This window comes from Nycticebus coucang, chromosome 4 (genome assembly GCF_027406575.1).
Source record: "Nycticebus coucang isolate mNycCou1 chromosome 4, mNycCou1.pri, whole genome shotgun sequence".
Classification (NCBI taxonomy): Eukaryota; Metazoa; Chordata; class Mammalia; order Primates; family Lorisidae; genus Nycticebus; species Nycticebus coucang.
Genome location: NC_069783.1, coordinates 130,356,408 through 130,384,268, shown reverse-complemented (window position 1 = coordinate 130,384,268; position 27,861 = coordinate 130,356,408). Strand labels below are relative to the sequence as shown.

Here is a 27,861-nt window from a genome sequence, read left to right as displayed (position 1 = left end):
TGCCACAGAAGCGCCCTACAACCTGACCTTGCCTAGACCTTCCCCCACATGAGGGGCAGGTGGGTGTCTCCTGGCCCAGCCCTCCGCTCTGCCCAGTTGTGCTTTCTGCCAGGCCTCGTGAACACACCCTTCAACTGACCCTGCTGGATCTTGAGACCACGGGGAAGGCCTGGATGCAGACCAGATCCTTTTTGTCATGGTGCTGGGCCTCTCAGGGAGCCAACACTGAGAGGACAGTGGACAATCCCTGTCCCTCTGCTGCAGGTGGGGGGTAGGCTGGCCCCTTGCAGAGGTCCAGCCACTGCTGCCCACCTACTGATGGGCCCACATAGAGATGGATCCAGGGCACTAGGCTGCAACAGGATCCGGTTTATTCTGCCTTGGCAGGGTGGTCCTGAGAGTGGTGGGTGCCACCCTGTCCCGGGTGGAGGGAGGGCCCGAGGGCCAGTTAAGGCCAATGGCGGGAGAAGCGGGGGGCATGCAGCCCCTGGAATGCGGTGAAGCCAGGCCGAGGCCCGGAGGCAGCTATGGTAGGCCGGGACAGGGTGGAAGGCACCGGGCTGGAACCGGCCATGGCTACAGGGCTGCGGATCCAGGCCGCATGGGCACCCCAGGATGTGGGGCACAGGGTCACGTGACACAGAACACAAAACACGGGCAATAGGTCTCACAACAAAGCACACGGACACGTGGGCATAGACTCACAGCCGGAGGGATGCCCAGCCATGGCCAGACACATGGACACAATGGTGGTATCACATTCAGACCACAAGGGAGCCACAGCACAGTCTATGTGCCCATAGACTCAGGGACGTGGAGGGCCTTTTGGCACTACTGCACTGAAATCACATGGCAGGGTGTGGGCTGCGCTGCAGCCCGGCCGGCCCCATGTGTCTTCCGGCTCAATCTGTTTTCCACACCTTATTCAGCAGCTTCACTACCTCATCGTAGATGATGAACACGATGGCCACGTCCAGGCAAACCCGGCCCAGGCGGGGGACAGTGCCCTTGTAGAATCTGGGTGAGGGGAGGGGTCAGAGATGAGCACGGCAGAGAAGGGCAGGGTCCCTGGGAAGGGCAACCCCAGAGGTAGGAGGGAAAGAATAGAATGCTAAGGGTGCCTGGGGTAGGACGCATCAGCCAGGGAGGGTCTGAGGGGAGACAGCAGCCCCTCCCCTCCCCACTCACGCTTTGAGCCCCTCGTTCCTCAGGATCTGGAGGCCACAGTCCAGCGTGTTGCGGTATTTGTGTGCTTCCAGGCCCTACGGGACACCCACAGGCCAAAGCTGAGCATTCAGCTGCAGCCTGAGCTCCCCCACCCGCGCCAGGCCCTGTCCCACCTGCATGCGAGTCTTGATCACATCCAGAGGAGTGTTCCCGAAGACACTGGCTGCACCTGCGATAGCTCCGAAGACCCCCGTGATGAGGGGGTTCATGGGCTTATTGGGATCGTCCCCTGGGTAGGGGTGGGAGTGTGGTCAGAGGGTGCTGGAGGGTAAAGGGGGGTAGGGTGTTGAGAGCTGGGGCAGAGCCTGGACCAGAGCCTGAGCAGACACCCCCACCCATCCCAGTGTCCTTGGCACAGACGCACCTCGGTACCAGTTGCGCAGGGAGGTCATGACGAAGAAACGGATGGCCTGGTTGGAGCCCTGCTTGAGCACAGTGGCTGTGAGGCCCTGGTATGTTCCCTTCAACCCTGAGGGCAGGCAGGCACGGGGTCACACTGGCATTGCCTAGGCCCCAGCTGAGATGGGAGAGCCAAGGCAAGAAGGGAAGTACAGTCCCTTCCAGCTTGGCTGAGGCCTGACCCTGAAGAGGAAGGCTGGGGGGCTCACCTTGTTCCCGTACTATCTCCCTAACCCCGTGGAAGAACCCTCTGTACTTGGGGTTGGCTGAGGTCTGGTCGTGGATGAACTTCACCTGAGATAGAGGAAAGCAAAGATGCTAGCTCTCAGCCACCACCTGAAGGGCACGCCTGGCCCCACAGTGAGCAGGCCCAGAGCTAACGCAGGCCCTACTAGGGCTGGGGTGCAGGTGTCCACCTGGGAAGCAGCACTGCCCAAGACCGCCTGAGGCAGCACAAACATACAAAGGACACAAGGGCCCGCTGGCCACCTGGTAAAGGTGAGTCCACCCTTAAGTTTGCTGTTATCTTCCACAGTTTGACAGCAAAATTGTTATTTTATGTTTCCTGTTTATATATATTCAAGTGTGTGTGTACTGGAGACAGAGGCTCCCTGGGTACTTGTGGTCATAGCTCACAGCAACCTCAAAACTCCTGGGCTCAAGTGACCCTCCCGCCTCAGCCTCCTAAGTATCCAGGATCACAGACCCCCCGCCACAAGGCTAGTTTTTCTATTTTTAGTGGAGATGAGGTCTCCCTCTTGCTCAGGCTGGTCTAACTCCTGAGCTCAGGCATCCACCCACCTCGGCCTCCCAGAGTGCTGGGATTACAGGAGTGAGGCACCGCGCCCGGCCGGTAAATAGTTTTCTAAAGAGCTTAGTATGGCCTTCCCTTGGCCTTCGGGACAGTCGGCTCCGAGAGGCCCTTCCTGCCTGCCCCCAGCACCTCTGCACGGGGACCGCCTGCCCCTTCCCATCTTGGGCCGTCCCCCTACGCCTGTCTCCTGCAGGCACCTTCCCACCTTGATGGTCTCCATGGGGCACACGACCACCACCGCCTCGGCCACACCGGCCCCGAGACCGCACAGAAGCCCGCGCGTGCTGTCCAGCCGTCCCTGGGAATCCCGCATGTGGTTGCTGAGGAACTCGAACATTCCGAACCTGGGGGCAGAGGAGGGTGAGAGGCGGGTGGGAGGGGCTGCCGCCGCCCGGACCCTCCCGCGGAGCCCCCACCCCCGGCCGAGCCTCACCTGACGGCCGCCTTGGGAATGGAGCCGTACAGCAGGGAGCTGAGGCCGCGGTACAAGCCCAGGACTCCGTGGTTACGGACCGTCTGCCGCACGCAGTCCCCTGGGGGAGGGGGCGGTCAGGACCCGGCCGCCCGCGCGCGCGCCCGCCCCGCCGCCCGCAGCCCCGCGCGCCCGTCCCTCCTCACCGATGCCCCGGTACCGCGGCGGGTTTGAGCGTTCGTCCAGCTGCAGCTGCGTCTTCACGTACTCGGTGGGGAACGTGATGCAGATTTCGATGCCTCCCGCCAGACCGCCTGCGGGCACCGGGCGCCAGGCGCTGAGACCCCGGCCCCTCCCCCGCCCCGGACTTTGCCCGGCGTCGCCACTGCCCCTGTCCAGCTAAGAGGCTGGGCCGGGGCCCACACCCCGAGGTCCCGGCACGGGGCGACCCCCGTGCGCCCCGGGCCCAACCCGGAAGTGAGGCGGGGCCTCGGCGTCCCGGACCCACCCGGAAGCTTGGCGTGGGGCGGCCGGCGGGTCGGGGTCCGCGTCTCCGCGAGGGGGCTCACCCGCCAGGATCGCCTTCCCCGGGTGCGTCAGCTTGGCCTTCCCGGGCGCGGGCGCGGCGGCCGCCAGGGCGCGGGGGGCGCGAGGCATGGCCATGGCGGGCGGGGGGCGGGGCGCCTGGCGGCAGCAGCCTCGGGTCCGAGCCTCCGGCGCTGGGCGCTCGGTCCGCGGCGGCCAGTTATGTCCCGGGGGCGGGGCTGTGCGTCGGCTCCCGGGCTCCGCCCCGTGTGGTCCGAGCCGGGCCCCGCCCCCGGCTGGGAAACTGAGGCCGGGGCGGAGCGCGCCGGGGCAGGCGTCGGGGCGAGGCCCGGAGCGCAGCCAATGGCCAAGTAGAGTCCGGGGCACCCGCGAGGCGGGGCTGGGGGTGGCGCCTGAGGGAGGCGGTGCCGCGTCCTGGCCCGGACCTGTGGGTCAAGGGGCAGTGACTCCAACGCGCCCGGACCGAGGACCCACGCGGGGAGGAGCGAGCCTCGGAGTCTGTGCGTCTGCAGAGAAAGGCGAGACCTTCGGGGATGCCGGAGGCGAGCGGGGCGGACCGGTCCCCCCGCCTGAGGGTTTGGCTTTACGGACGCGCCACCGGGTTGTGCAGTTTCCACCCCTGTCCCTCTCCCGGATTTAGAGCTCAGGGGAAAAGACTTCAAGTGTAACCCGGATGTGTTCTCCCAGGCAGCCTCCACCGGGCAGACACGGGTTCCCCGCCCCCAGAGGTTTCAGCGAATCTTTAGCAGGCCACAGGGCTGTAAAATTGGCCCTCGTCCCGCCTACCCACACCAGCACCAGGCAGAGAAGCTTTACCTTGATAAACCAACTTTAATAATCGTGATGGGCAAGAGGCTCCATACAAGACGTGTACATGTTGTGTCTTCAAAGTGGCGTGGAAAAAGCAGTTCTAGCCAGTGTGGGGTAAAGAGGGTGCCTCTTCACCCAAGGTGCAGGGAATCCTTGCAGACAACAACCTCCCTGGTAATGCCTGGTTCCAGCCAGAGGCCCAGCTCCCTGCTGGAGGCTGGAACTAGTCTTGGGCAGCCCCAGCTTCCTCAGGCTCCAGGATGACTTAGACCGTGCTGCCATCCATTGGGCTTTAGCAAAAATAAAGTCCTGGTATTCCTGCTCCCGTTGGGGTCCTCTGTGCTAGAAAGCAACAGGCTCCTTGGAGAGGTTAGTAATCGGATAGAGCAGGGAGTCAGGACAGCGCCCACCACACACTGAAGCCGCACACAGGAGGCTGGACAAAGGCAGAAGCACAGTGTATCCATAGGAGAGGCCGGCAGGGGCTGGGACAGTAGCAGGGCCGGCTGTCAGCATCAGCTGCTGGCCTACAGAAGGAGATGCCTGCAGTGAGCAGAGCTCCTGCTGTCCACGGGTCCTCTCCTGGCTGCCCCTGAGTAGCCACGGGCCCAAGAAGCATGGTCTGCAGGACCATCCCTGACCACACTGAGGCTGAGGCACTGGGAGGCAGCGTGGTGAGCGTTGCTGGTGTGGGGCCAGGCTAGAGGGCAAGCTAGTCCTGATATAGGGCACTTACTCGGCTCAATCAACTGGGTCTCACTCATGCCCATCAAAATCTAGAAAGACCGGATTGGCATTAATGATGGGCCGGCACGCTCAGCAGGGGCTTGAGACAAGCTGGTGTGAGGTGCGCTCAGGCCTGTGTTAGCTCCGCAGCCTTTCCAGTGTGTTTGATGGCCAGGCTGTTCAGGGCAGGCTCTCAGGTGCAAAGCCCCTCCCAGCACATGCCAGTTGCAGCCTGGCCACTCAAGGTAGGGCAGGACCCTCTTCAGAATGCCCTCGCAGCAGGGAGGACAGTGGCCATGCAAACACTCCTAGACACACACCTCCACATCTGGCGGCCACTAGGGTCCTTCCAGCTCCTACCTATTCATCCCTATCCCCATTTGAAGCCCAGCCAGGGAAGAGCAATATTAATCACTCATCTCCTCCCACACTGAGCACAGCTGGTGCCACCTACCAAACATGCGAGGCGTGGGCTCTGCAGTATGCACCTTTTGCTTATGTAGACTCTCCGAGGCATGCAGTCTGTCCACCTGCAAAGGAGGGCATGTGAGTGCCCACCTGACAGTGTAGCTGGCCTCTGCAGTGGAGTGGCTGGCACCACGCCCCATGCTTACTGCAAGTGCAGCAAGCCCACGCCAGGGAGAGCCACTGCAGCAGTGGCTGCAGGCTGTGAGTGTGACCCGGCTTATGGGGCCAGGTCCTCCTCCAAACACATGGACATACTCCTTCCTAACCTGCAGGGCTGGAGCAGCAGGCAGGGAATACTGCCTGCTTGAGTCTGGCCAACCAGTCTGGGCTGGTTGCCCCTCCTGAGTGGCAGACAGATCACGTGGTCCTCAGGAGACGAGACACTTCCCCTGAGAGAGATTTGAGGACTAGCTGCCTCCTTACTCTTCCCTGATGCTTCCCCAGGCATTGCCCCTGGTGAGAGCTGCCCCGGTGCAGGGCTCAGAGGTAAGGCAGGAAATGTGACTGGCAGGCTGGCCCTGCAGTCTGCCCTCTCTGCTGCCAGCTTGCTGACCCCCAGGGAAGAGCTCTAGGTGGGGCCTACAAGGACAATGTGCTAAGAGAATGTCACGGGGATGTCTCCGAGGGCTATCCCCTTTTTCTCCCTGACCTTCCCGCAACAGGTGCTTTGTCTGGCCCTGGCAGGAGCAGGTAGCAGTCATCACCTGTGAGGGATAGAACCCCAGGCCAAGAAGCAGCATCCTCTAATGGTAACCCTGAATTGGCTGTGTGGCCACAGTATGGCCCATGCTGACAATGGTTGCAGGGATGAACTCATCATCCAGCAGAGAAAGGGAATGTGCTCCCCAAAGTCCTGGGTGGGGGGGGGGGTCCCTGCTAGTCAAACCCCTGCAGCAGTGATACCTCTGAGGTCTGGGTGGGCCTAAGTTCCTCTTATGTTAATTGTTGGGCCTCTATTGCCAGGAGGAGATTCAGGCTGCGCTCGTCCATTACTTTCCAGAGTCTCACTTTGTCACCCTTGGTAGAGTGTTGTGGCATCATAGCTTATAGCAACCTCAGACTCTTGGGTTCAAGTGATCATCTTGCCTTAGCCTTCTGAGTAGCTGGGACTACAGGTGCCTGCCACAATGCCTGGCTATTTTTAGAGACAGGGTCTCATTCTTGCTTAAGGCTGGTCTCAAACCCGTGAGCTCAGGCAATCCACCTGCCTCGGCCTCCCAGAGTGTTAGGATTATAGGCATGAACCACCAGGCCTGGCCTCCACACTCATCCTTTTTTTTTTTGTGACAGAGTCTCACTTTGTCACCCTCGGTAGAGTGCCATGGCATCACAGCTCACAGAAACCTCCAGCTCTTGGGCTTAGGCGATTCTCTTGTTTCAGCCTCCCAAGTAGCTGGGACTATAGGAACCTGCCACAACGCCCAGCTATTTTTTGTTGCAGTTTGGCTGGGGCTTGGTTTGAACCTGCCACCCTCAGTATATGGGGCCAGCCCGCTACTCACTGAGCCACAGGCGCCGCCCCACACTCATCCTTCTTAAAGAGGTTCTCAGAAAAGACTGCTTTCAGGTTGAGACACTTTAGGGATGGGAAAAGCAGCTCACTGAGGGTGAGAGCAGTTTCCAAGGACAAACTCCACACAGCACAGAAATCCCCTGTAGGGAGTGGCCGTCCACTGTGGTTGAAGAGTGATTGGGACCCATCTGTGTCCTCTGGCACCCCCACACTTTAAGCCACGTGGTCAGGAATACTCTGCCCTGCCCCCCTTGAAAATCATCAGGGAGCCTCATACTCAGGTGTCCTGTGCAGATTGGACCAAGTCACTCCCCTGTAGCAGGCTGATGGTCTTGAATGCTCTTTGGGGTGGCCCTCGCAAGGGCCAAGCATCTTCTCAGAGGCTCTGTGGGTGCAGGCAGCCCTCAAGCCCTCCCAGGCAGAGCCAGCAGCACTAGGGCCCTCTGGTTTCTTCCTACCCCTCACTAGTCTGCACCACAGAAAGAAGCCTCAGCCTGAGCTGTCTCCACTGGCTGGAAGCGGGGCAAATGCATGGATGGAGGGGCAAGCATGTGCTGCAGAGAGGTGGGTGGGAAGAAGCCACTTGAGTAGGAAGGGAGAGGCCCTTCCTGCAGGCAGGCCAGGTGGCAGGAAGCCACAGCTCACCTTGCTCAAGTACGCCCTCGTCACCTGGATGAAGTAAGGCATGGCAGAGTCCATGGCACTGTGTCTCCAGGCCAGCTTGAGCACCACATCCGGGTGGAGCAGGTCGTAGCAGGTGAAGAGCGCAGCCACAAAGCACTCCTGTCTGCCTTCCTCCAGGAAACACTGCAGCAAATTCTCGGCCAGCTTGACATCCCGAGACTCTGCTGCATGCTGCATGGTATCCTGCAGGCAGGGCAGACACACGGCACGGGCCATGTTGCAGCCAGGCAGATACGCGGCTGAGGCCATGCTACAGGCAGGGTGGACATGCGGCTGTGGCCAGGGTGGGCACATGGCTGGGGCTGTGCTGCAGGCAGGGTAGACATGCAGCTTGGACTATGCTGCATCCAGGGGTGGACACATGGCTTGGGCTGTCCTGCAGCCAGGGTGGGCATGTGGCTTGAGCTGTTCCGCAGGCAGGGCAGGCATGCGGCTTGGGGCATGCTGCAGGCAGGGGCCTCATGCCCAGGGGTGGCTGGGCTGGCAGGGCAGTGAGCAGAGCCAGGCTCCATGAAGGCCCTTCCTGCACCACCAGACCCAGTCTGGACACACAGCTGAGCCATTCCCTGCACCTGGCTGCCCTCTGCTAAGACGGAAGTACTAACCCAGCACCATCCTCTCAGACCCTGAAATGTTCAGAGGTGATGCATATGACTGTGGGTGCCCTGTGAGACAGGGGCCCTGGCCTCAGGGCCAGTGACCATGGGCAGAGGGTGTATGCGACCCTCTGGGGTAAATGCCGATGGGAAGGCACTGTTGAGGGCACGGCCAGTGCTTGGGAATCAGCAATTTCATCTTCCTTCAAGTCCCTCAGATAGCCTAACTGCCATCTTTACACTTGCAGATTTTTGTCCAAAACGACATTTATAAGATGATGCCACATCACGATTAGTCATTAGGAAACTAGTACCCTGTGTAGCTGTTTTCTGCTGCCTAGCCACATGCCGGAGCTGGACCCAACTCCAGCCAGCCCTCTGCAGCAGGGCCTGGTGTTCACCTGTCAGACCTGAGGAACCTGAGACAGAACCTGGGCTGGCCGTGGGCCGTGCTCTTCAGGGACAACCCGCGGTGGCCCTGCTCCATGTGCCCACTGCCGTCTCTGAGCTCTGCTCTGGGGACTCCTGAAGATACTCAGCCTCCACACACATGTGGGCAGCCACCCCACACACCCCCTGAGAGGGCGCAGCCCCACACAGCCCCTCTGCACCTTCCCTTGTGGGAAGAAGCGCCCGCTGCCTGCTGCTCGCGCTGCTCTGTCCTGGCCTGTCTCCCGGCTTGTCTTCTGCCTCACGGGCACCTCTCTGTCCACTCTCCTCAACCACTCCCACTAGAGAGTGGATGTTTCCAGAACTCTTGTGCTCCAGACCACAGGCTGAGCTGCTCACTGGCAGCGTCCTAGAGGACTCCCGGGTATAGGAGCCCCCAGGAAGTGCCCAGGTAGCACCCTGTTCCTACAGCCTGGAGCCCTCTCACCTTCCCCCCAGCTGCACCACCCCCAGGGCAGCTCTACCACAGTGTCCACATCTCTTTTCTCGCAGACCACTGCCAGAGCCCAGGGGCCTGTCTCCCTCTCCCAGACCACTGCCAGAGCCTGCGGGCCTGTCTCGCTCTCAGCTGAGCCTTCTCTTCTGAAGCCCCAGCTCTCCCTCCACACCTGGATAAGGAAGGTCCTGGGCTCCTCCTGCCTCAGTCCACACTCATCCCCAAAGCAGCCCCTCCCTCCTGCCTGTCCCCATGCTCCATAGCACTGAGCTCCCCATGCACAGTGCACACCCCAAACCTTGCAGCTGCTACTGTCCACCATATTTGTGTCCAAACCGTTCTGTCATCTGAAGTCCTTCCCCCTATCGCTGCCTGACTGGGCACGCTGTGACCTGGCCACCCCCTTCCAGGAGGCTTCGACTCTGGCTTCAGAGTGTCCCCTCTAATGTGGCAGTGCTGACACTGGGGCCTGTGTGTCGGGCCATGTGCACCATTCCTGGCCTCCATTTTCTACCATTAGTGTCACAACCCCAGCTATGACACACAAATGTCCCCTGAGGGCCACAGTTGCTCTTAGAGCAACGTTCGGCTGCTCTGCGTGACTCTGCCCTCAGGACTGAGAGCCACTGCTCTGGAGGCAGCACGCTGGGCCACTCTGCATGGCTCTGTCCTCAGGACTCCCTTCTTAGCTCACATAGCTCTGAGTGGGCAGTTGTAAAGGCCAACGGGCCTCTGGCAGCACTTACACCACCTTCTCCCACGCCTGCCTGAGGGGCGAGAGGCTGTGCGCCGAAGTCCTGGCAGGCACTGTGTGAGCAGAACGTGGCGGCTGTGATGGCCAGGTGGGGTGACCCTTTGCGAGGAGTGTCTGAGCTTGGCTGCCGTCTCCCGGTGCCAGGTCCTGAGACTTTCACTGTAGTGCTGGGCTTTAGCAGTGTTTCTTCTCCTGGGACCCACGGGCACCACAGGCAGGACCCTGGGCACTGTCACTCAGGGCCAGGAGCTGTCACAGAGCAGACCCTGACATCAGAACCACAGGGCTCAATGGAGTTCAAGAGAGCTGCTGCCCAGGTGCTGTGAGAGTGAGGTTGCTGTGCTAGGGGAGAGGTGGCAGCTGGACACAGGAAAGACCGTCATAAATTCCCATGGACAACTGTGGCACTAATGGTAGAAAATGGAGGCCAGGAATGGTGCACATGGCCCGACACGGGCCCCCGTGTCAACACTGCCACATTAGAGGGGACACCCTGAAGCCAGAGTCGAAGCCTCCTGGAAGGGGGTGGCCAGGTCACAGCGTGCCCAGTCAGGCAGCGATAGGGGGAAGGACTTCAGATGACAGGACGGTTTGGACAGAAACTGTCTTCCAGTTGCAGGTCAGGTTTACAGTCTGCAGGGACTTTCAGGGTCTCTGGGCCATGGAACCTTGAGGCTCAGCTGTATAGTACAACAAAGGCCTCTGTAGAACAACCTTTACACTACTGGGGAGAGGTTCGGGCCAAGCAGAGGATGGCAGTGCCTTTAGGGTCTTGGAGATCTCTGCAGACGACCTAACCCTGAGCAGGTGCCCGGACCTGGCTCTCAGAGTGATGCTAAGCCATCTCTCACTGGCATAAAAACAACTGTTTTGGTTTTTCCTTTTTTTTTTTTGTAGAAACAGAGTCTCACTGTACCGCCCTCGGTAGAGTGCCGCGGCGTCACACAGCTCACAGCAACCTTTAACTCTTGGGCTTACGCGATTCTCTTGCCTCAGCCTCCCGAGCAGCTGGGACTACAGGCGCCTGCCACAACGCCCGGCTATTTTTTTGTTGCAGTTTGGCCGGGGCTGGGCTTGAACCTGCCACCCTCGGCATATGGGGCCGGCGCCCTACTCACTGAGCCACAGGTGCCGCCCTGTTTTGGTTTTTCCTTTAAGCAATCCTCCTGTCTCAGTCTCCCAAGTAGCTAGGACTATAACTGCAGGTGCAACACCATGCCCAGCTTTGAAGCACAGTTTTTGTGTTTGTTTTTTTAGAGACAGAGTCTCACTTTGTCACCCTTGGTAGAGTACCATGGCATCACAACTCACAGCAACCTCCAACTCCTGGGCTTAGGTGATTCTTTTGCTTCAGCCTCCTGAGTAGCTGGGACTAGAGGCGCCCGCCACAATGCCTGGCTATTTTTTTTTTGTTGTTGTTGCAGTTTGCCTGGGGCCGGGTTTGAACCTGCCACCTTCGGTATATGGGGCCAGCACCCTACTCACTGAGCCACAGGTGCTGCCCGGAAACACAGTTTTAAAAATTTTTATTGTTATTTACTTGCTTTTTGAGACAGTTTCACTCTGTTGCCCTGACTAGAGTGCTGTGATGTCATAGCTCACAGCAACCTCAAATGCTTGGGCTCAAGTAATTCTCCTGCCTCAGCCTCCTGAGCAGCTAGGACTACAGGCACCTGCCACAACACCCAGCTAATTTTTCCAATTTTTAGTAGAAACGAGGTCTCGCTCTTGCTCAGGCTGGTCTCAAACTCCAGAGCTCAAGTGATCCTCCTGCCTCAGACTCTCAGAGTGCTGGGATTATAGGTGTGAGCCACCGTGCCTGGCCTTATTTTTTATTTTTTGCTCTTTCATCCAGGCTGGGGAGTAGTGGTGTGATTATAGCTCACTGCAGCCTCATAGCAAACTCCTGGGCTCAAGGGATCCTCTTGCTTCCCCTCCCGAGCAGCTGGGACTACAGGTGCCTGCCACACATCCAGCTAAATTCCCATATCTTGATAGGAATTAAAGTTTTTGTCAATAAGTGAATCCTGCCACACTGTGTAGAGGTAGAATGAAATTCACATGTAACTTCCGAGAAAAAAAATCAACTCTCTGTCAGTACAATTTTTAAGGGTCTCTAGGTGGCTTGAAACTCTCACTCCAGGTTCTAGACAAGCTCCCTGCTTAACATCAACCCCTTATCCCACATGAGAATCTCCTGGTGAAGCTCAGAGCCAGGCCTGAGAAAGAAGCGGGAAGGATGAAACCCCGTCTAAAACATCAGAAAGCATACTAAAGTGGCAGGTGGACAAGGCGGCAGGTAGAAGGCAGCTGGGCTCAGGGCCACTGACCTTGTAGAGACCATCATTCCTGCAGAGCTCCACACTCTGGGCCCACCGATTGCTGCCCTTATACAGGTAGGCTGCGAGGTGCCGAATTCCATCAGCTCACGTTTCTCCAGCTGCTGAGCCAGGCTGGTATGGTCGAAGTTGTCGTAGGCGTCAACAGATGCCCTTAAGCCCTGGGAAGAAAACCTTTCAATGAGGGATGAGACACCATGGCAAGGGCTGGCTGCACAGTGAGCAGATACATGGGGTCCCCAGGGGTCACTGCCACGTTGGCCACCTCCATATAGCCACTGGTGCCTTGAGGGGCCTACACACCCTCCTGCACAGTAAGCAGACACATGGGGTCCCCAGGGGTCACTGCAACCTCCGCCACCTCTGTGTATCTGCTGGTGCCCTGAGAGACCTACACACCTTCCTGGGCAAGGGAGCTTTGAGAACTGGCTGGCTAGTGCACTGCCCTGCCGACCTGACTGTGATGAGGCTCCCTCCTCCACACCCACTTGGTAATCCTCCTCTTCTGTCAGCAGGTGGTTGAGCACCTCCTTCACACTCTTGTTCTTGTGGCTCTGGACTGACTGCAGATAAGGCTTCACCAGGGGCAGCTGGCCTACCCGATGGGTTGGGGGGAAGTGTGTCATGGGACACTGGACAGGGGTGCTCCAGGATACACTGGTGAGGGTGCAAGTGGGTAAGTGTGTGTACACCCTCTTGAATGGGCCAGCTGTAGGAGCCAGGGACCTGGAACCAACAGGCTCCAATACACTCCCACAAGAGGGCGGTCTGGGCCATTGGGGAGACATCAGTGTCACCTGTCGACGTTTTGGGTGGATGCAAATCTATAGGGGCACACCTCAGATCCGGGGCTTTTGTTCTGGACCACCACAATAAAACAAGTCACAAATGTCCTGTTCCCCCACTGCATATACAAGTCATGTCTACACTACCCTGGGATCCATTAAGTACGCAATAGCAGTGTGTCTAAAACCAGTGTATATGCCTTAGTTAAAAAATAACTCACTGCTAAGAATACTCGCATCGCCTGAGCCTTCAGAGATCCCTGGTGTTCTGCTGGTGGAGGCTCTGATGGCTGCTCCTGGATGAGACAGTGGTTGCTGAGGGGCACAGTTGCTGCTGAGGGGTGCGGTGGCTGCTGAGGGACGCGGTGACTGCTGAGGGGTGCGGTGGCTGCTGAGGGACATGGTGGCTGTGGCCATTCCTTAGACTAAGGCAGGAAGGTCTGCTGGCTCCCGTTTCCCTTTCATCAAGGACCCCTCTGTCACACATAATGCTGTTGGATACCACTGTACCCACACAGCTTCTTTCAAAGTCAGCGTCAGTCGGCTCAAGCCCTGTCACTGTTCATCAACAGAGTTTACGTAATATTCTAAATTCCGTGTCATTTCCACAAGGCTCACAGCATCTCCAGGGGGAGTAAGTTCTGTATCAAGAAACCATTTTCTCTGCTCATCCCTGAGAAGCAACTCCTCACCTGTTCAAGTTTTCTCACGAGACAGCAGCAATACAGCCCCATCTTCAGGCTCCCACTTTTAATTCTAGTTTTCCTTCTATTTCCACCACATCTTCTGCTACTTCCTCCACTCAAGTCTTGAACCCCTCAGAATCATCTGTGAGAGCTGGTTGCTAATTTTGGCATTTTGACCTCTGCTATTGGACATGCATTTATTTTCAATTTTTGAGACATAATAATGATACATTTTGGGTCTATGCAAAATTTTGAGACATGTGTACAATGCGTAATGATCAAATAAAGGTAACTGAGATGGCCCATCACCTCAAACATTTATCATTTCTTTGTGTTAAGAATATTTCAAATCGGGTGGTGCCTGTGGCGCAAAGGAGTAGGGCGCTGGCCCCCTATGCCGGAGGTGGCAGGTTCAAACCCAGCCCCAGCCAGAAACTGCAAAAAAAAAAAAAAAAAAAAAATTCAAATCTTCTCATCTAGTTATTTAAAAATATATAATAAATTATTGTTAACTGTAGTCAACCTACTGTACCACCAACGTTGCAACTTGTTCTTCTGGGTTTTTCTACCCATTAATCAACCTCCCTTCATTACCTTCCTCCCATCCCATCATTCTACTCTTTACTTCCATGAAGGCACCTTTTTCAGCTTCCACACAGGAATGAGATTATGTAATATTTGTTTTCCTGCACCTGGCTTATTTCACTTCACATAAGAGAATGTTCTTAATGGCCTTTGCCCAGATCCAAACGTACGGGTTTATAAAATGTGTATCTTAAATAACAACGCTTGAGAATAGAAATTACTCTGATCCATGGACTGCAGGATGGGTATTGTGTTAGTAAGCAGAGAACGACATTCATCTCCATCAGAGCTCTCGGGTGACCAGGTGCACTGTCAATGACTGGGAATCTTTTGAAAGGAAACTTTTTTCTGAGCAGTAGGTCTTAACAGTGGGCTTAAAATATTCAGTAAACCACGTTGTAAACAGATGTGTCGTCACCCAGGCTTTTTGTCCCATTTCCAGAGCACAGGCAAAGGAGATTTAGCATAATTCTGAAGGGCCCTAAGATTTTCAGAATGGTTAAGTGATTGTTGGCTTCCACTTCAAGTCACCAGCTGCATTAGTCCCCAGCAAGAGAGCCAGCCTATCCCAGAAAGAGAGTCAGCTTGTCCTTTGAAGCTTGGAAACCAGACGTTGATTTCTCCTTTCCAGCTATGATGATCTTAGCTAGACCTTCTGGAGAACTGGCTGCAGCTTCTCCACCAGCACCTACTGCTTCGCCTCACACTTTTATGTTATGGAGATGGCTTCTTTCCCTAAACTTCATGCACCAACCTCTGCTGGCTTCCAACTTTCCTCCTGCAACTTCCTCACCTCTCTCAGCCTTCGCAGAATTGAAGACTTGGCGCCTCGCTCTGGATTAGGCTTTGGCTTAAGGGAATGTTGACTGGTTTGATCTTCTGTCTAGACCACTCAAACCTTCTTCATCTCAGCAATAAGGCCATTTTGCTTTCTTATCATGCATTGGCTCATTGGAGTATCATTTTTAATTTCCTTCAAGAACTTTTCCTTTGCATTCACAACCTGGCTGCTTGGTGCAGGAAGCCTGGCTTTGGCTAACCTCCTTCCTCACTAAGCCTCATCAATTTCTAGCTTTTGATTCCTTTCACTTGAATCCTTGGAGGTCACTGTTGGGTTATTAATTGGCTTAATTTCAATGTTGTGTCTCAGAGAACAGAGGGGCCTAAGGAGAGGAACAGGGAGGGGACAGCACATGTGTCACCCAAGTTCACTGCCTTATATGGGTGTGGCCTGTGGTGCCCCCAAAACAATATTAACATCAAAGATCATGGATCACAGATCAGCACAGCAGATAACATGATAATGAAGAAGGCTGAAAAACTGCCCCAAATTACTAAGCTATGGCGGACACAAAGTGAATGCATGCTGTTGGAAAGACAGCACGGCAGACTTGCTCCACACGGGGTGGCTGTGAATCTTCAGTGTGTAGAAGACGCAGCATTTGAGCAGGGCAGGGAAGCAAAGTGATGAAACGAGGAATGTTGCATCTGATGCCGAAACAGTCTGGCAAATGAAACTTTGAACTTGGCCGGGGGTCATCTCAAGAACTGTTTCTGAAGGTGCCACCATGATCACCAGGGCAGAGCAAGCCTGGCACTCTCTTCTCTGGGCTTGGAGTTTTGGCTGATTCACCTCTGAGAAGAGGTGCGGGCGTGGTCCAGGTGGGGAGACAGTGCCTGCAGCAGGTCATTGATGAGCAGAGGCTTGTAATCCAGACAGAACTGCAGGGCTCTGTAACACAGCTCCATGTTGGCAACCTGGGGTGAGGAAGCGGCCAGTCAGTCTCTGTCCCATGTCCTAATGCCCTATGGCCCCTTCCCAGTGAGGTTGGACACTGCCCCGAGTGCCAGCCCCCATCGCAGCAGCATCTCCTCAGCACGGGCACTTCTCTCACAAGGCGGGGCTTTGTCTCCTGTCTCACGCCAGCACCTGGGATGGGGCAACACTCCACCAGGATCTGCTGAGTGAATGAATGAGTGTAATTGGCTAGAACAAACCACAGCAGGAAAATCAAACACGATATGTTTTCATTCAAGCAGCAAGATTTCCCCACCCTCCCTGGAAAGGTTGGTCTAAGCTGTGAGCAGGTGGGCAGCACACCCCCCACAGTCCACACCCCCCCCACAATCCACACCCTCCCCATAGTTTGCACACACTCCCCCAGTCCGCACACCCCCCACAGTCAGCACACTCCCTACAGTCCACACCCCCCCCACAGTCAGCACACTCCCTACAGTCCACACCCCCCCCACAGTCAGCACCCCCTCCCCCAGTCCAGCCCCCTACCCACAGTCCGCATACCCCTCACAGTCCCAGTGCTTCTGAGCCAGGGGGGCCTGAAGCACTTAGACTCTAAGTGAGCCTGGACAGCTCGCCCAGGCTGAGGCAGGAGAGGGCGGGACATTCTGGGCAGACCCCCTCCCTGTCCTTCTGGGTCTCAGGGTCCAGTCAGGCCGCTGTGTCTCTTGGCACTTATCTTGTTGGTCATCATTCTCATGTTGGGCATGTCACTGGGTGGCTTGCTGTGGCATCAATGTCTAGGGCCTGCAAACAGTTCTGCTATTCCAGGGAGCAAGGCAATTCCTACCATCTGGAAGGACATGAGCCCAGCCAGGAGTGATGAACATGTCTACAAGTGTATAGGGGTTTAGGGTTGTGTGTATGGCACAGCTGGTGCTGGAGCCACACTGGGGGCAGGGGCTGGGCGCCATAGAGCCTCCAGAAATGCAAGGTTCTGGGGACTGAGCAGCAATGTGGGGCCCTTTGGGGATCTGCAGACCACAAGTGAACACAGCATTATCACTACCCTCTGATTTGTTGACAACGCCAGCCTCTTCCTCCTCGTCCGCTCGCAAGCTAGAGCACCCACTGTCACCATAGATTCTGACCCAGAGGGGTTGCAAAGTCCCACCCCCAAGGATGCAGAACAGTGACCTGGTCCTGTCACAAAGCTTCACTTGTGGCAGCAGCCAGCCCCAGCCGCTGTGTGTATGCTCACACAGGAGCCCTGCAGCCTGCTGCCCTTGGGCCTGGCCTCTTACTCAGCAGCAGGGCCAGACCAGAGGTGTCTCAGCTGAGTGTGTTACATATATAAGCAGAGGGGTGTTGGGATTTGACACAGGGCTGAGGAGCTCAAGTTCCCCTCTGTGTCAAGTCACCTCCTCTGAGCCCTACCGGCCTCCCCTGCCAACCACATGGCTCCTTGGGTTTCTGTGTAATGTGAAGAACCAGTCCTAGGACAAGCCTGTGTCACTGAGGCTCGTGAGCGCAGCCTCAACCCTCAAACTAGTTCAGGCAGCATGACCAGAATGCTGTGTCCCTCCGGTGGACAGTTTAAGGCACCTCACATCTCAGTCCCTCCAGTGCCGAGGCCTGCAATGGACATGTCTTTTGTGGGCTAAGCTGCTGGGTCTGGGCCCCTTGTCACTCAGGACACAGTGGCAGGCCCTTTGGAGTTGTGTGGCAGACAGTGCAGTGTGAGGCCACCAGCCACCACCTGGACGTGAGCAGGGCTGTGCCCACCAGTACTGTTGGCACGGACAGTCAGTGCTGTGCCCATGATGAGCACACAGGGCACATTGACTCAGCCGAGCCCAGAGGACAGCTGCATTCCTGTTTTGTAGGAGAGGAAACTAAGGCTCAAAGATTTTGTCAAGAACTCCAGGATGACCAGCTGGTGTCCTCCAAGCTCCAGCTCTTGGGCTCCCGACAATGGCACTGCACCAGCTGAGAGTGGTGCCTACTGACGCCAGGTGCCCACTGCCCATCACTGGGTAGGGAGGAAATGGTATGTCCGCCTTATCAGTGGGAAAACTGAGGTTCATGGCACTGACACCTATAGCCCACAGTGGCAGAAACAGCAGATGGCTAATCTGGGATTCCACCCTGAGCCAGCAGGGCCCTGCCTGGCCTGTCAGTCCCTGGCCCAGGGCCAAGCAGACTCGGAAGCACCTGTGGTGTGCCCAGAACGCAGAGTGGCTAGCCCTCCTCTCCTGGGCCACTGCATGAGCTCACGCCTCCCTGTCCCTCACAGCTGCGCTGATGGGCTGTCTTCACACAGCAGCAGCAGCAGAGACATGGTGCATTGCGTGAGGGAGGAACTTGAGTCAGCGTGTCTCAGCTTCCTGCTGTGATGTGCCATTAAGAAGCAAAGCATTGCCATGCTGCCACTCCAACCACAGCACAGCAGATTTAAAGTGCACCCTTCTCTCAGAGAAATGAGAATAAAGAAGAGCCCAGCAGGGTTGATCAAGTCTAGATTTCCCAACACCTGGACGTACCTACCTGGGACCAGTCACACATGTCGAGGCATGGTGATGTGATCCATCAGAAGTCTGCATCCCCACTCGGGGCGTGACACCCCCCCAGAAGCCACTGAGCTCATGTGCCACCATGCCGAGGACACAGGTGTCTTCCACCAAGAAGCCTGTGTGCGTGTCCCCGGTCTCGACCTTGGGCACACCGTTCTCAGGAAGGACAGAGACTACAGACCTTGCCTGGCAGCCCAGCTGCCACCCATGCCCACCCTCAGCAGCTGCATGTGGGGGAAGCATGAGAGGCCACGCTCCCTGCCGTGAGGGGCTTCTGTGCCGACCCCGCTCCTGGTCTGAGTGTGAGAGGACAGACGTACCAATGATGCTGCCTTTCCTTGGCAGAGAGCAAAAGCGGAGAGAGTTTTGGACAATTATTTACCCAAGGACAAGGGCGCAAAATTAAGACACTCAGTGCAAAGAGACTGGGGACTAAGCCTAGACAATTCCAGCCCCTTCACCTAAGACATGTGCAGAGCTGGGGAGAGGAGCGTCCCAAGACCGAGACCAGAATACAATTAACAGGCTGCTCGGAGCTCACACCTGAGCCGACACCACCTGACAGTTTGGTTGCTGCCAGAGGAGTCTGGGGTCCTGGCTTGGCCCTGAGTGGCAGCAGGAGGGACACCCACTCTGGGGACGAGTGAGGCCCCATGGCCACAGCCCTGGGCTTGCCTGCCCACCACGGTACATGTTCACTGTGCCTCAAGTGCTTTGCCGGGGCTGACACGTGGAGGAAAAATGTCAGACGGTTTACAAAATATGAAAAAAAAAAAAAATGCAACAGGAAACGGGAATGGACAGGGTATGGTTGGAAGTCTGGGTTGACAGAGCCCAAGACAAGCACCTGAGGCCTGGCCATGAGGGAGCAGCGGGGAGCAGGGCTGTCCTCTCCATCCCCCTGTACAACCTGGACCTCCCGTGATGGAGTCAGCACCACTGGCCCAGGGTGGCAAGCTGACAGGAGAGGTTGCACATCAGCACTCACCTCCCCCTCCACAAACGACCTGGGGCAGGTGGGTGGCCCTGCGTGCTGCACCCCCCTTACCTTGGTGATGAGGTCCTTGAACTGACCTTCTCTCCAGGCCTCAGTGGGGTGGGTGATGATGAGCACGGCCTGGTCATATTCCTCGTACTTGTCGTAGAGGAATACCAGCTCTGCCCAGTGGTGGGCCTGCTCTGCAGCTCTCAGCACCTGTGGGGAGCCAGGTCAGCCTGTGCTGTGTGGGCACGCACACACACACACATGCATGTACACACACGCACACACACATGCACATGCATACACACATGCTCGCATATGCACATGCACACACACACATACATGTATATGTGTGCACATGCTCATATACACACATGCATGCACACACACGCTTGCACATGCACATACTTGTATATGCGTGCACGTGCTCATATGCACACATGCACGCACACACGCTTGCATATGCACAAGCACACATGCACATACGCTAGCACACACGTGTACCTGTACATGCGTGCACATGCTCATATGCACACATGCATGCACACACACACACATGCTCGCACAGGGCAGACAGGCCATGAGGAGGGCGTGGGACCTTGGGGATGTTGATGTGGGACCAGAAGAGCTCCAGGTGCTCCGACAGCTTCCGTGGCTTGAACTTGGAGTAGAGGATGGCCAGCTCTGTGAACATGCCCATGTGGGCCCGCTCCAGGCCGAGGGCTGCCTCCAGCAGCAAGATCAGCTCCTCAAAGTAGCCCCCGTCCTGGAGGGCCAACAACCACACCTGGGGCAGAGGAATTGCACACCTGCCACAGCCTCCCCCCAGCCAGTGCCTGTGCCACAGGAACCCTGCTGGTGACTGCCTGTGATACCACTGTCTGTGCAAAAGATATGCCCGCATGCACAGGCCACACAGCCTGCTGGCTCGTCTCAGGCGCCGCGCTCTGGGAAACAGTGCTCCTCCCTACGCCTGCGGCGTTCTAAGTACAAATTAGTGTTGCTATTATTATGAAAAGAAATATGAAAAAACTAGCAAAACAGGAAATGGGGTGACAGAGTCCAAGGATGATTAACTCCAATGTCTGTCTTCACAGCTCACTCATGGGATCCTGGCTCTAACTTGACTCTGTCACGCCACTGTCCTCACTATCCCCTGACCATGTCCTCACACCCCTCTGTCATGCTCCCTGGATGACAGCAGACATCTGCTTACAGCCAGCTTAGCCTGACCACAGCCCTGTCTCCCTTTGGCCCACAGCCCTGGGAGTGCCCTTCTTCCTGTCCTCCTCCCACAGAGGACCCCCCTCTCTGCTCCCCTGTGCCACTGTGGCTCCTGCCCCTCAGCTCTCTGGGAACCCACTTGGCTTGCAGCTCCCGCACCGTTCCAACGACTAAGGCCACTGCCCTGGGGAGTCCCTTCTCTTGTGCACCGACATCCCTCTTTCACAGCCTCCAACAAGGCCCCGCTGACTCTCCTGTCCTCAAAGACCCCTCCTCTTGACCTTGTGCCCCCTGCCAGCCACCATCCCATTTTTCTACTCCCCTCTGCTCCACCCCTGCTCCTCTCCTCGTTCTCTGCAGCCCCTCAGTCAGGCTGGGCCTCGCTGCTGCCCTCAGACCTTCCCACCTGGCGTCAGCCCCGCTGCCTGTGCCGGCCTCCCGGGGTGCTGGGAGCTGGGTGCTCTCTGGGTGTCCTTCCCTGCACAGGCTGCTCCTCCCCTCCTCAGCCCACCCCTGCAGGCGGCACCAGGGTGAACACTGGGTCTCTTCTTTACCCGGACTTGCACCCAGGGACTGCAGCTGTGTCTTCATAGGCCTTCTCTGTGTCACCAACTCCCATTTTATTTCTCTAACTGGTCTTTCATAGAAGTTTAGACTGTGGTTCCAACTGCCTGCCTGATGCTTCTGCTTGAACAGCCAGGTGGCAGTTCAGACTCGGCACCCTGCGTTGGCAGCACAGCCCCGTCCTGCCTTCCCCCAGCCCTTCATCTCCCGATGTCCACGGATGACAACTCCATGTTTCCACCTGTCCAAGCCAGGAGTAAAGGGAGCTGTCCTTGACGGCTCTCCTTACCTCACACCTAGGGCATCCGTGCATCAAGCTGGCACTACACACAATATACATACCCAAACCTGATGCCTGGTCACATCTCACCCTGGTGTCACCACTACCTGATTTGGTCGCTGTCCCTTCTCTTCCAGACCACTGAGAGAGCCCCAGCTGCTCTTCTGGCTTGCATCAGGCTCCTCCGCCTGCCCACGGGGCCCTCACACCTGTCTCTTTCAGCACCTGAGCCAACATGGTCCCTTTACCCTCCTCAGCCCTGCAGCGCCCCAGCACTCCCTGCTCCCCACTCTGGCCCCAGCCCCTGCCTTGAACACACGGTGCACTCCTGAACACACGGCGTGCTCCTGCCTCAGGACTTGGCCTTCCCTCAAATGTCCATCCATTTCTTCAGATCTTTGCTTGAATGTCAGCTTCTCAACTGTTGCTGCCTTGACTGTCCCTTTATGAAAGTCCACCTAGGCACTCTGAGCCCCACAACTCATCACTTTCCAGCACATGGTGGAAGCTGGGGGTGTTGCCTGTCTGCTAACCTCACCGAATGCAAATTCAACTGAATTGGGGGTTTTCTGTTTTTCTCACTGACACACTTATCTGGAATAATGCCCGGTACACAGCAGGTGCTCATTCTCTCTCTTGCTGAGTGAACGAATCATTCTATTTCAGCCTGGGACTGGTTTGTCATCCTCTCTGCTTTATACTTCATTTGCTAAGTTCCCCTGGGGTGGGAAAGATTTCTCATTAAGAAGTCATTAAGCCTAGGAGGCCATTCTGGTCCCCGAGCTGGTGCGAGTCCCCCTGACCACTTCTCCTGCAGTGAGGGGCGGGGGCTCACTGTCCACGGCCACATCACAGTGACGCTGCTGCGCAAAGTCCAATCTCTGTGCTGATGAACACGCCTGGTGTGACATGGGCTCCAGGAACCCCAGAGGGGGAGGTCCAGGCCCCTAAATGCCTGGAGGACTGTCCACTGTGACTCAGAGCAGAGCCTGGCTGCACCAGGACCACGCAGGCCCGGCCCTCCCCAGGTACCCACCTTGTATGTGCCTTGTCCCCACAGCACTGGAAGAGCACGCCCCATGGGGCCACACACTGCCAGGAACCAGGGGAGGGATCTGGGCTCTGCCACAGCCAGCACCGTTCTCAGCAAGTTATGGAGGGTTCCCTGTGGACAGGGCACTGACTGGGCTTCTGAAGGCCCAGTGACACAGGAGAAGGAAGACAACCATTCTACTCTAATCTGTGAATAGCTGTCTGGCACACGGAAGGACGCTCCCCACAGAAGCACCGTCTCACGTACATTTACGTCCAGAGGCAACATGGAGACAGTCACAGGCTGAGGGAGTGACTCCCCTTTTGGGGGAGCATTCAGGTATCACCTGTCCCCTGCACGGCCAGCGCAGGCCGTCTGGTCACCTGGTAGTAGTGAATCAGTTCCTCCAGCTCATCAGCGTGAATAACGATGTGAAGGCCACACAGCTGGGCAAGGTGGAACTGCTGTCTGTCCACACAGGCAAAGCACACCTAGAGGGGAGAATCAGCAGGGACGTCACTGAGGCAGGACACCACGGCAGCAGGCTCACAGGGCACCGCTGCAAATGCAGAGACACCAGCAAATGGGGCTTAAGAAGTCAGATGAGGGTGCAGGGAAGATGGTGACATATATAACCTGCAGCCCACGGGGGTGTTTGAGACCGTGGGGAGAAGAACCCCACCTGGGATTACAGGCATGAGCTGCTGTGTCTGGCCTACAGGAGTTTTTAAAAGTATTATGATGATACTTGTAATATTGATTAATTCTGCGATACCAAGACAATTGCCAGGAGCTACTTGGTCTGACACAGGTCTCTCTGGGCCTCTGCTTCCAAGCATAAATACCAGCTTATAAGCCATCCCAGAGGACTCAGACCCCCACCTGGACAAGAGGCCAGCACTGAGACTCGTCCTACTGGAAAGAGTGGGGAGCCAACAGGAAGGCCTGATTCTGGAGATACTGTGCCGTTTACCTCCTTCCAGGTCTGTGTGCTGTTGGCCTTGTGGCTGCTGTCCACAGCTGCCTGATACTCGCCGAGGTGGACCAAGGTGGACGCCAGGTGGGCAAAGTTAGAGACGCTGCTGTACAGCAGCTTGGCGGCCTCGTACATGCCCTCCTCGTAGCCGCAGTCTCTGACCTAGGGACGATGAGGCAGCCCTGGTGAGATGCTCTTCAATGAGAGCTTTCTCAGGGCTGGTTTGATGTTCCCAGGGGGCAGAGCCACTTCCGACCTACTGGAGAGGTGAGCCTCCCTCTCAGCTCACCAGCTCCAACGAAGCTGCCCAGAGACCAGAGAACAAAGCAAGCCCCCAGCCCTGGATGCCTCCTCCACCTGCCAGACCTAGCCCTGTGTGCTGGCCCTTCAGGCCTGGCTGTCCCCTCCCAGACCTGCACCCCCAGGGCTGGGTTAGGAGCAGAGCTCCGTGGTATAATGAATCTTGTGTCAGGGACCATCCTGACACCATTTACAAATCTTTCTCAACCCCTGACCATTTGTTTGATTTCCTCCGAGTCCTGTGCTCTCGGGACCCCATCTCGCTCCTGACGACAGCTAGTTAGTGCCACGGTCATACCCTAGACCAGGGTGTCCAACCTTTTATTTCTCTGCCACACACTGGAGGAATAAGAGCTGTCTCAGGCCACAGTAAACACATAAGCACAGATGACAGGTGTGAGCAAGGACGGGTCCGTGTGTCCTTTTTGTAATACCTGACACCACAGATAATCAAAAAAAGTCCTCACAGAATCAGCACATGGCCCACAGGCCACAGGTTGGGCACCCCTGCCCTAGACCTTGGCTGAGAGCAGTCAGCCCTGGGACCGCCCGTCGGAAGCACCCCCGGTCTGCCCAGCTCACTGTCCTGACTCCCTGAACCCCACCAGCCCAGCAACCTGGCCAGCTTCCCACGGCCCGGCCACCGTGTCTGCACCTGGCCAGCGTCAGTGCCCAGCTGGTGCCTGTAGAGCCTGCTGCCTTCTGACACTCACCCTGGACCCTCCTGCTGGCTCTGGGCACTCACCTTGGACCCTTCTGTTGGTGCTCAGTTCTTCCTGGGGCCAGTTCTCTGCACATTCCACACGTGTGGCCTCAGAGCCACACACAGGCAGCAGAGCCCCACAGCAAGACCACTGACCTCAGGGGGCTGGCAGCACGCCCACCCCCCTCCTTTAACATGTGGCTTCTCTCCCTGTCAGCTGCTGGATAGGCCTTCTCGCCTGAAACCTCCAACAACTCTTCAAGCCAAGTGTCTGTCTTCCATTTTCCCAAGAAGACAGAAGTCATCAGGAGAACCTTCCAGGGTGCCACCTAGGCCAACCCCCCTGCATTCCCACACGCAGCCCTGCCCTCTGCACCGTGTCAGTGTTACCCTCTGTGAACCCATGCCTACGAGCTCAACGAACCACTGTGACTTTCCCTAGGTTAGAACCAAACCAGTCCTGTTCACTCTTCTCTCACATAGCTGGGGCTGCCCACCTGTCCCCCAGCCCCTTGCAGAGCGCACATCTCACCAGGGTGTCAGGGGTTTGTGAGGCTGCTCTGCCTCTTCCTCTGCTCTCTGCACCTGCTGCCATCAGGGGTCTGTTTGACGCTGCCAGGGCCACTGCACGGTTCCCAGAAAGATGCCCACCTCCCTCCCACCTCCCCCTGCTGCCTGGCTTGGGAGGCCCCGATCTTGTCTGCAGCCTGTTGCTCCGGCCCTATACACCTTGCCATGTTCTCCCATATGGGTAGGGACTATGGGCATCTACCCCAAAGCCCGGCCCGAAACATCTCTAGTCTGGACTTTTTCCCTGACCTAACTCCTGTGTACAGCAGGACAGAGCCATGTGGTGTCCAACAAACACGAGTCCTGACCCCCAGGCAGTCTCCACTCAGGACACCTAGATCCACAACCTGCCTTCACTGGTTTCCTCTCACACCATCAGCTCTGCCTCAAGACACATAGGAGCAGATTATGCTTTACTCATTCCTCACCGCCGCTGCACAGACCTGCTCCTCACTGTCCTCTGTGCCTGCAGCTCTGTCCTCTCTGTCACCCTGGTCATCACCCCTACTGTCAGCTCCACGGCCCTGCTCCTCACTGGCCTCTGTGCCTGCAGCTCTGTCCCCACTGTCACCCTGGTCTTCACCCCTACTGTCAGCTGAACGGCCCTGCTCCTCACTGTCCTCTGTGCCTGCAGCTCTGTCCCCTCTGTCACCCTGGTCTTCACCCCTACTGTCAGCTGAACGGCCCTGCTCCTCACTGGCCTCTGTGCCTGCAGCTCTGTCCCCTCTGTCACCCTGGTCTTCACCCATACTGTCAGCTGCACAGCCCTGCTCCTCACTGGCCTCTGTGCCTGCAGCTCTGTCCTCTCTGTCACCCTGGTCTTCACCCCTACTGTCAGCTGCGCGGCACTGCACCTCACTGTCCTCTGTGCCTGCAGCTCTGTCCTCTCTGTCACCCTGGTCTTCACCCCTACTATCAGCTGCACGGCCCTGCACCTCACTGTCCTCTGTGCCTGCAGCTCTGTCCTCTCTGTCACCCTGGTCTTCACCGCAACAGTCAGCTGCTCGGCCCTGCTCCTCACTGTCCTCTGTGCCTGCAGCTCTGTCCTCTCTGTCACCCTGGTCATCACCCCTACTGTCAGCTGCACGGCCCTGCACCTCACTGTCCTCTGTGCCTGCAGCTCTGTCCCCACTGTCACCCTGGTCTTCACCCCTACTGTCAGCTGAACGGCCCTGCTCCTCACTGTCCTCTGTGCCTGCAGCTCTGTCCCCTCTGTCACCCTGGTCTTCACCCCTACTGTCAGCTGCACGGCCCTGCTCCTCACTGGCCTCTGTGCCTGCAGCTCTGTCCTCACGGTCACCCTGGTCTTCACCCCTACTGTCAGCTGAACGGCCCTGCTCCTCACTGGCCTCTGTGCCTGCAGCTCTGTCCCCTCTGTCACCCTGGTCTTCACCCCTACTGTCAGCTGCACAGCCCTGCTCCTCACTGGCCTCTGTGCCTGCAGCTCTGTCCTCTCTGTCACCCTGGTCTTCACCCCTACTGTCAGCTGCACGGCCCTGCTCCTCACTGGCCACTGTGCCTGCAGCTCTGTCCTGTCACCCTGGTCTTCACCCCTACTGTCAGCTGCATGGCCCTGCTCCTCACTGGCCTCTGTGCCTGCAGCTCTGTCCTCTCTGTCACTCTGGTCTTCACCCCTACTGTCAGCTGCACGGCCCTGCACCTCACTGGCCTCTGTGCCTGCAGCTCTGTCCCCTCTGTCACCCTGGTCTTCACCCCTACTGTCAGCTGCACGGCCCTGCTCCTCACTGTCCTCTGTGCCTGCAGCTCTGTCCCCTCTGTCACCCTGGTCTTCACCCCTACTGTCAGCTGAACGGCCCTGCTCCTCACTGTCCTCTGTGCCTGCAGCTCTGTCCCCTCTGTCACCGTGGTCTTCACCCCTACTGTCAGCTGCACGGCCCTGCTCCTTACTGGCCTCTGTGCCTGCAGCTCTGTCCTCTCTGTCACTCTGGTCTTCACCCCCCCACTATCAGCTGCACTAACCTCTGTGTCTGTAGTCCTACCGTTGCTGTCACTGTGGTCTGGGAACATCAGCCAGACGGTTTCTGCTGACTTCTGATCAGACCTTGTTCCTCTTCTGCTCAAACTCCTCCAGTGTTCCCTGAGCAGCAGCGAGAGTCCTGATGAAGACCCTCAGATATGGGCCCATGGGGCACGATAGCTGCCTCTGTCCACCAGTGCCCACGTCTCTCCAGCTGTCCCCTGCCCTGCACACATCCAGTGCTCCTTGGGGGCCCTGTACCCAACCTGCTTTCTGCTCTTGGGGCTCCTCCCAGAGGGGTGCGGACTCAGCACCTACCAGGGGCCCTGTCTGAAACTGGGACACCCAGCCTCACCCCCACACTCCACCTCACATCTTTCCTGCAGTCACTTCACACACTGCAGTATCTTCACAGGTCCTGGGATCAACGTGGGCAGAAATCTGGCTCCTCCACAGCCCTACTGAGGCACACAGCTGACGCACAGCAAAACTCTGGTGATGAATGTGTAAGTGAGGTCTTTGCCGCAGAGGGCATTTTTTGTCACTCCTAATTTAAAGGAAACACAGGGAAAACAATATCTGTGTAGCCAGTGGGCTGAGTCAGACCCCTAAGTCTAGGAGGACTGCAGGGGGCGTGGGGCAGCCAGGCCTTGGGGCCACCACGAACACAGAGGCAAAGAGCCCCATAGGCCCCAGGGCCTGCCCAGCCA

The 27,861-nt window shown here is 57.2% G+C and overlaps 2 protein-coding genes across 2 annotated transcripts in view; both read right to left on the bottom strand.

The window, feature by feature from the left end:
• Positions 1 to 354: 354 nt before the first annotated feature.
• Positions 355 to 3,665, bottom strand: SLC25A1 (solute carrier family 25 member 1). Its single transcript, XM_053587519.1, has 9 exons — positions 3,422 to 3,665; positions 3,059 to 3,166; positions 2,874 to 2,973; positions 2,646 to 2,784; positions 1,836 to 1,920; positions 1,592 to 1,696; positions 1,341 to 1,456; positions 1,189 to 1,262; positions 355 to 1,017 (listed from the first exon to the last, which is right to left on the bottom strand). Exons 1-9 carry the CDS (start codon positions 3,513 to 3,515, stop codon positions 903 to 905), a joined length of 936 nt encoding a protein of 311 aa, XP_053443494.1. The 5' UTR covers positions 3,516 to 3,665; the 3' UTR covers positions 355 to 902.
• Positions 3,666 to 3,675: 10 nt separating this feature from the next.
• CLTCL1 (clathrin heavy chain like 1) overlaps positions 3,676 to 27,861 on the bottom strand; it is a 131,655-nt gene continuing 107,469 nt past the window's right edge. Inside the window, 12 exon segments of the mRNA XM_053587525.1 lie at positions 3,676 to 4,735; positions 5,389 to 5,464; positions 7,561 to 7,782; positions 12,166 to 12,245; positions 12,248 to 12,335; positions 12,663 to 12,780; positions 13,865 to 13,884; positions 15,884 to 15,988; positions 19,590 to 19,736; positions 20,122 to 20,289; positions 23,008 to 23,115; positions 23,598 to 23,764. Coding sequence (XP_053443500.1) covers positions 4,551 to 4,735; positions 5,389 to 5,464; positions 7,561 to 7,782; positions 12,166 to 12,245; positions 12,248 to 12,335; positions 12,663 to 12,780; positions 13,865 to 13,884; positions 15,884 to 15,988; positions 19,590 to 19,736; positions 20,122 to 20,289; positions 23,008 to 23,115; positions 23,598 to 23,764 — 1,484 coding nt within the window. The 3' untranslated portion in view covers positions 3,676 to 4,550.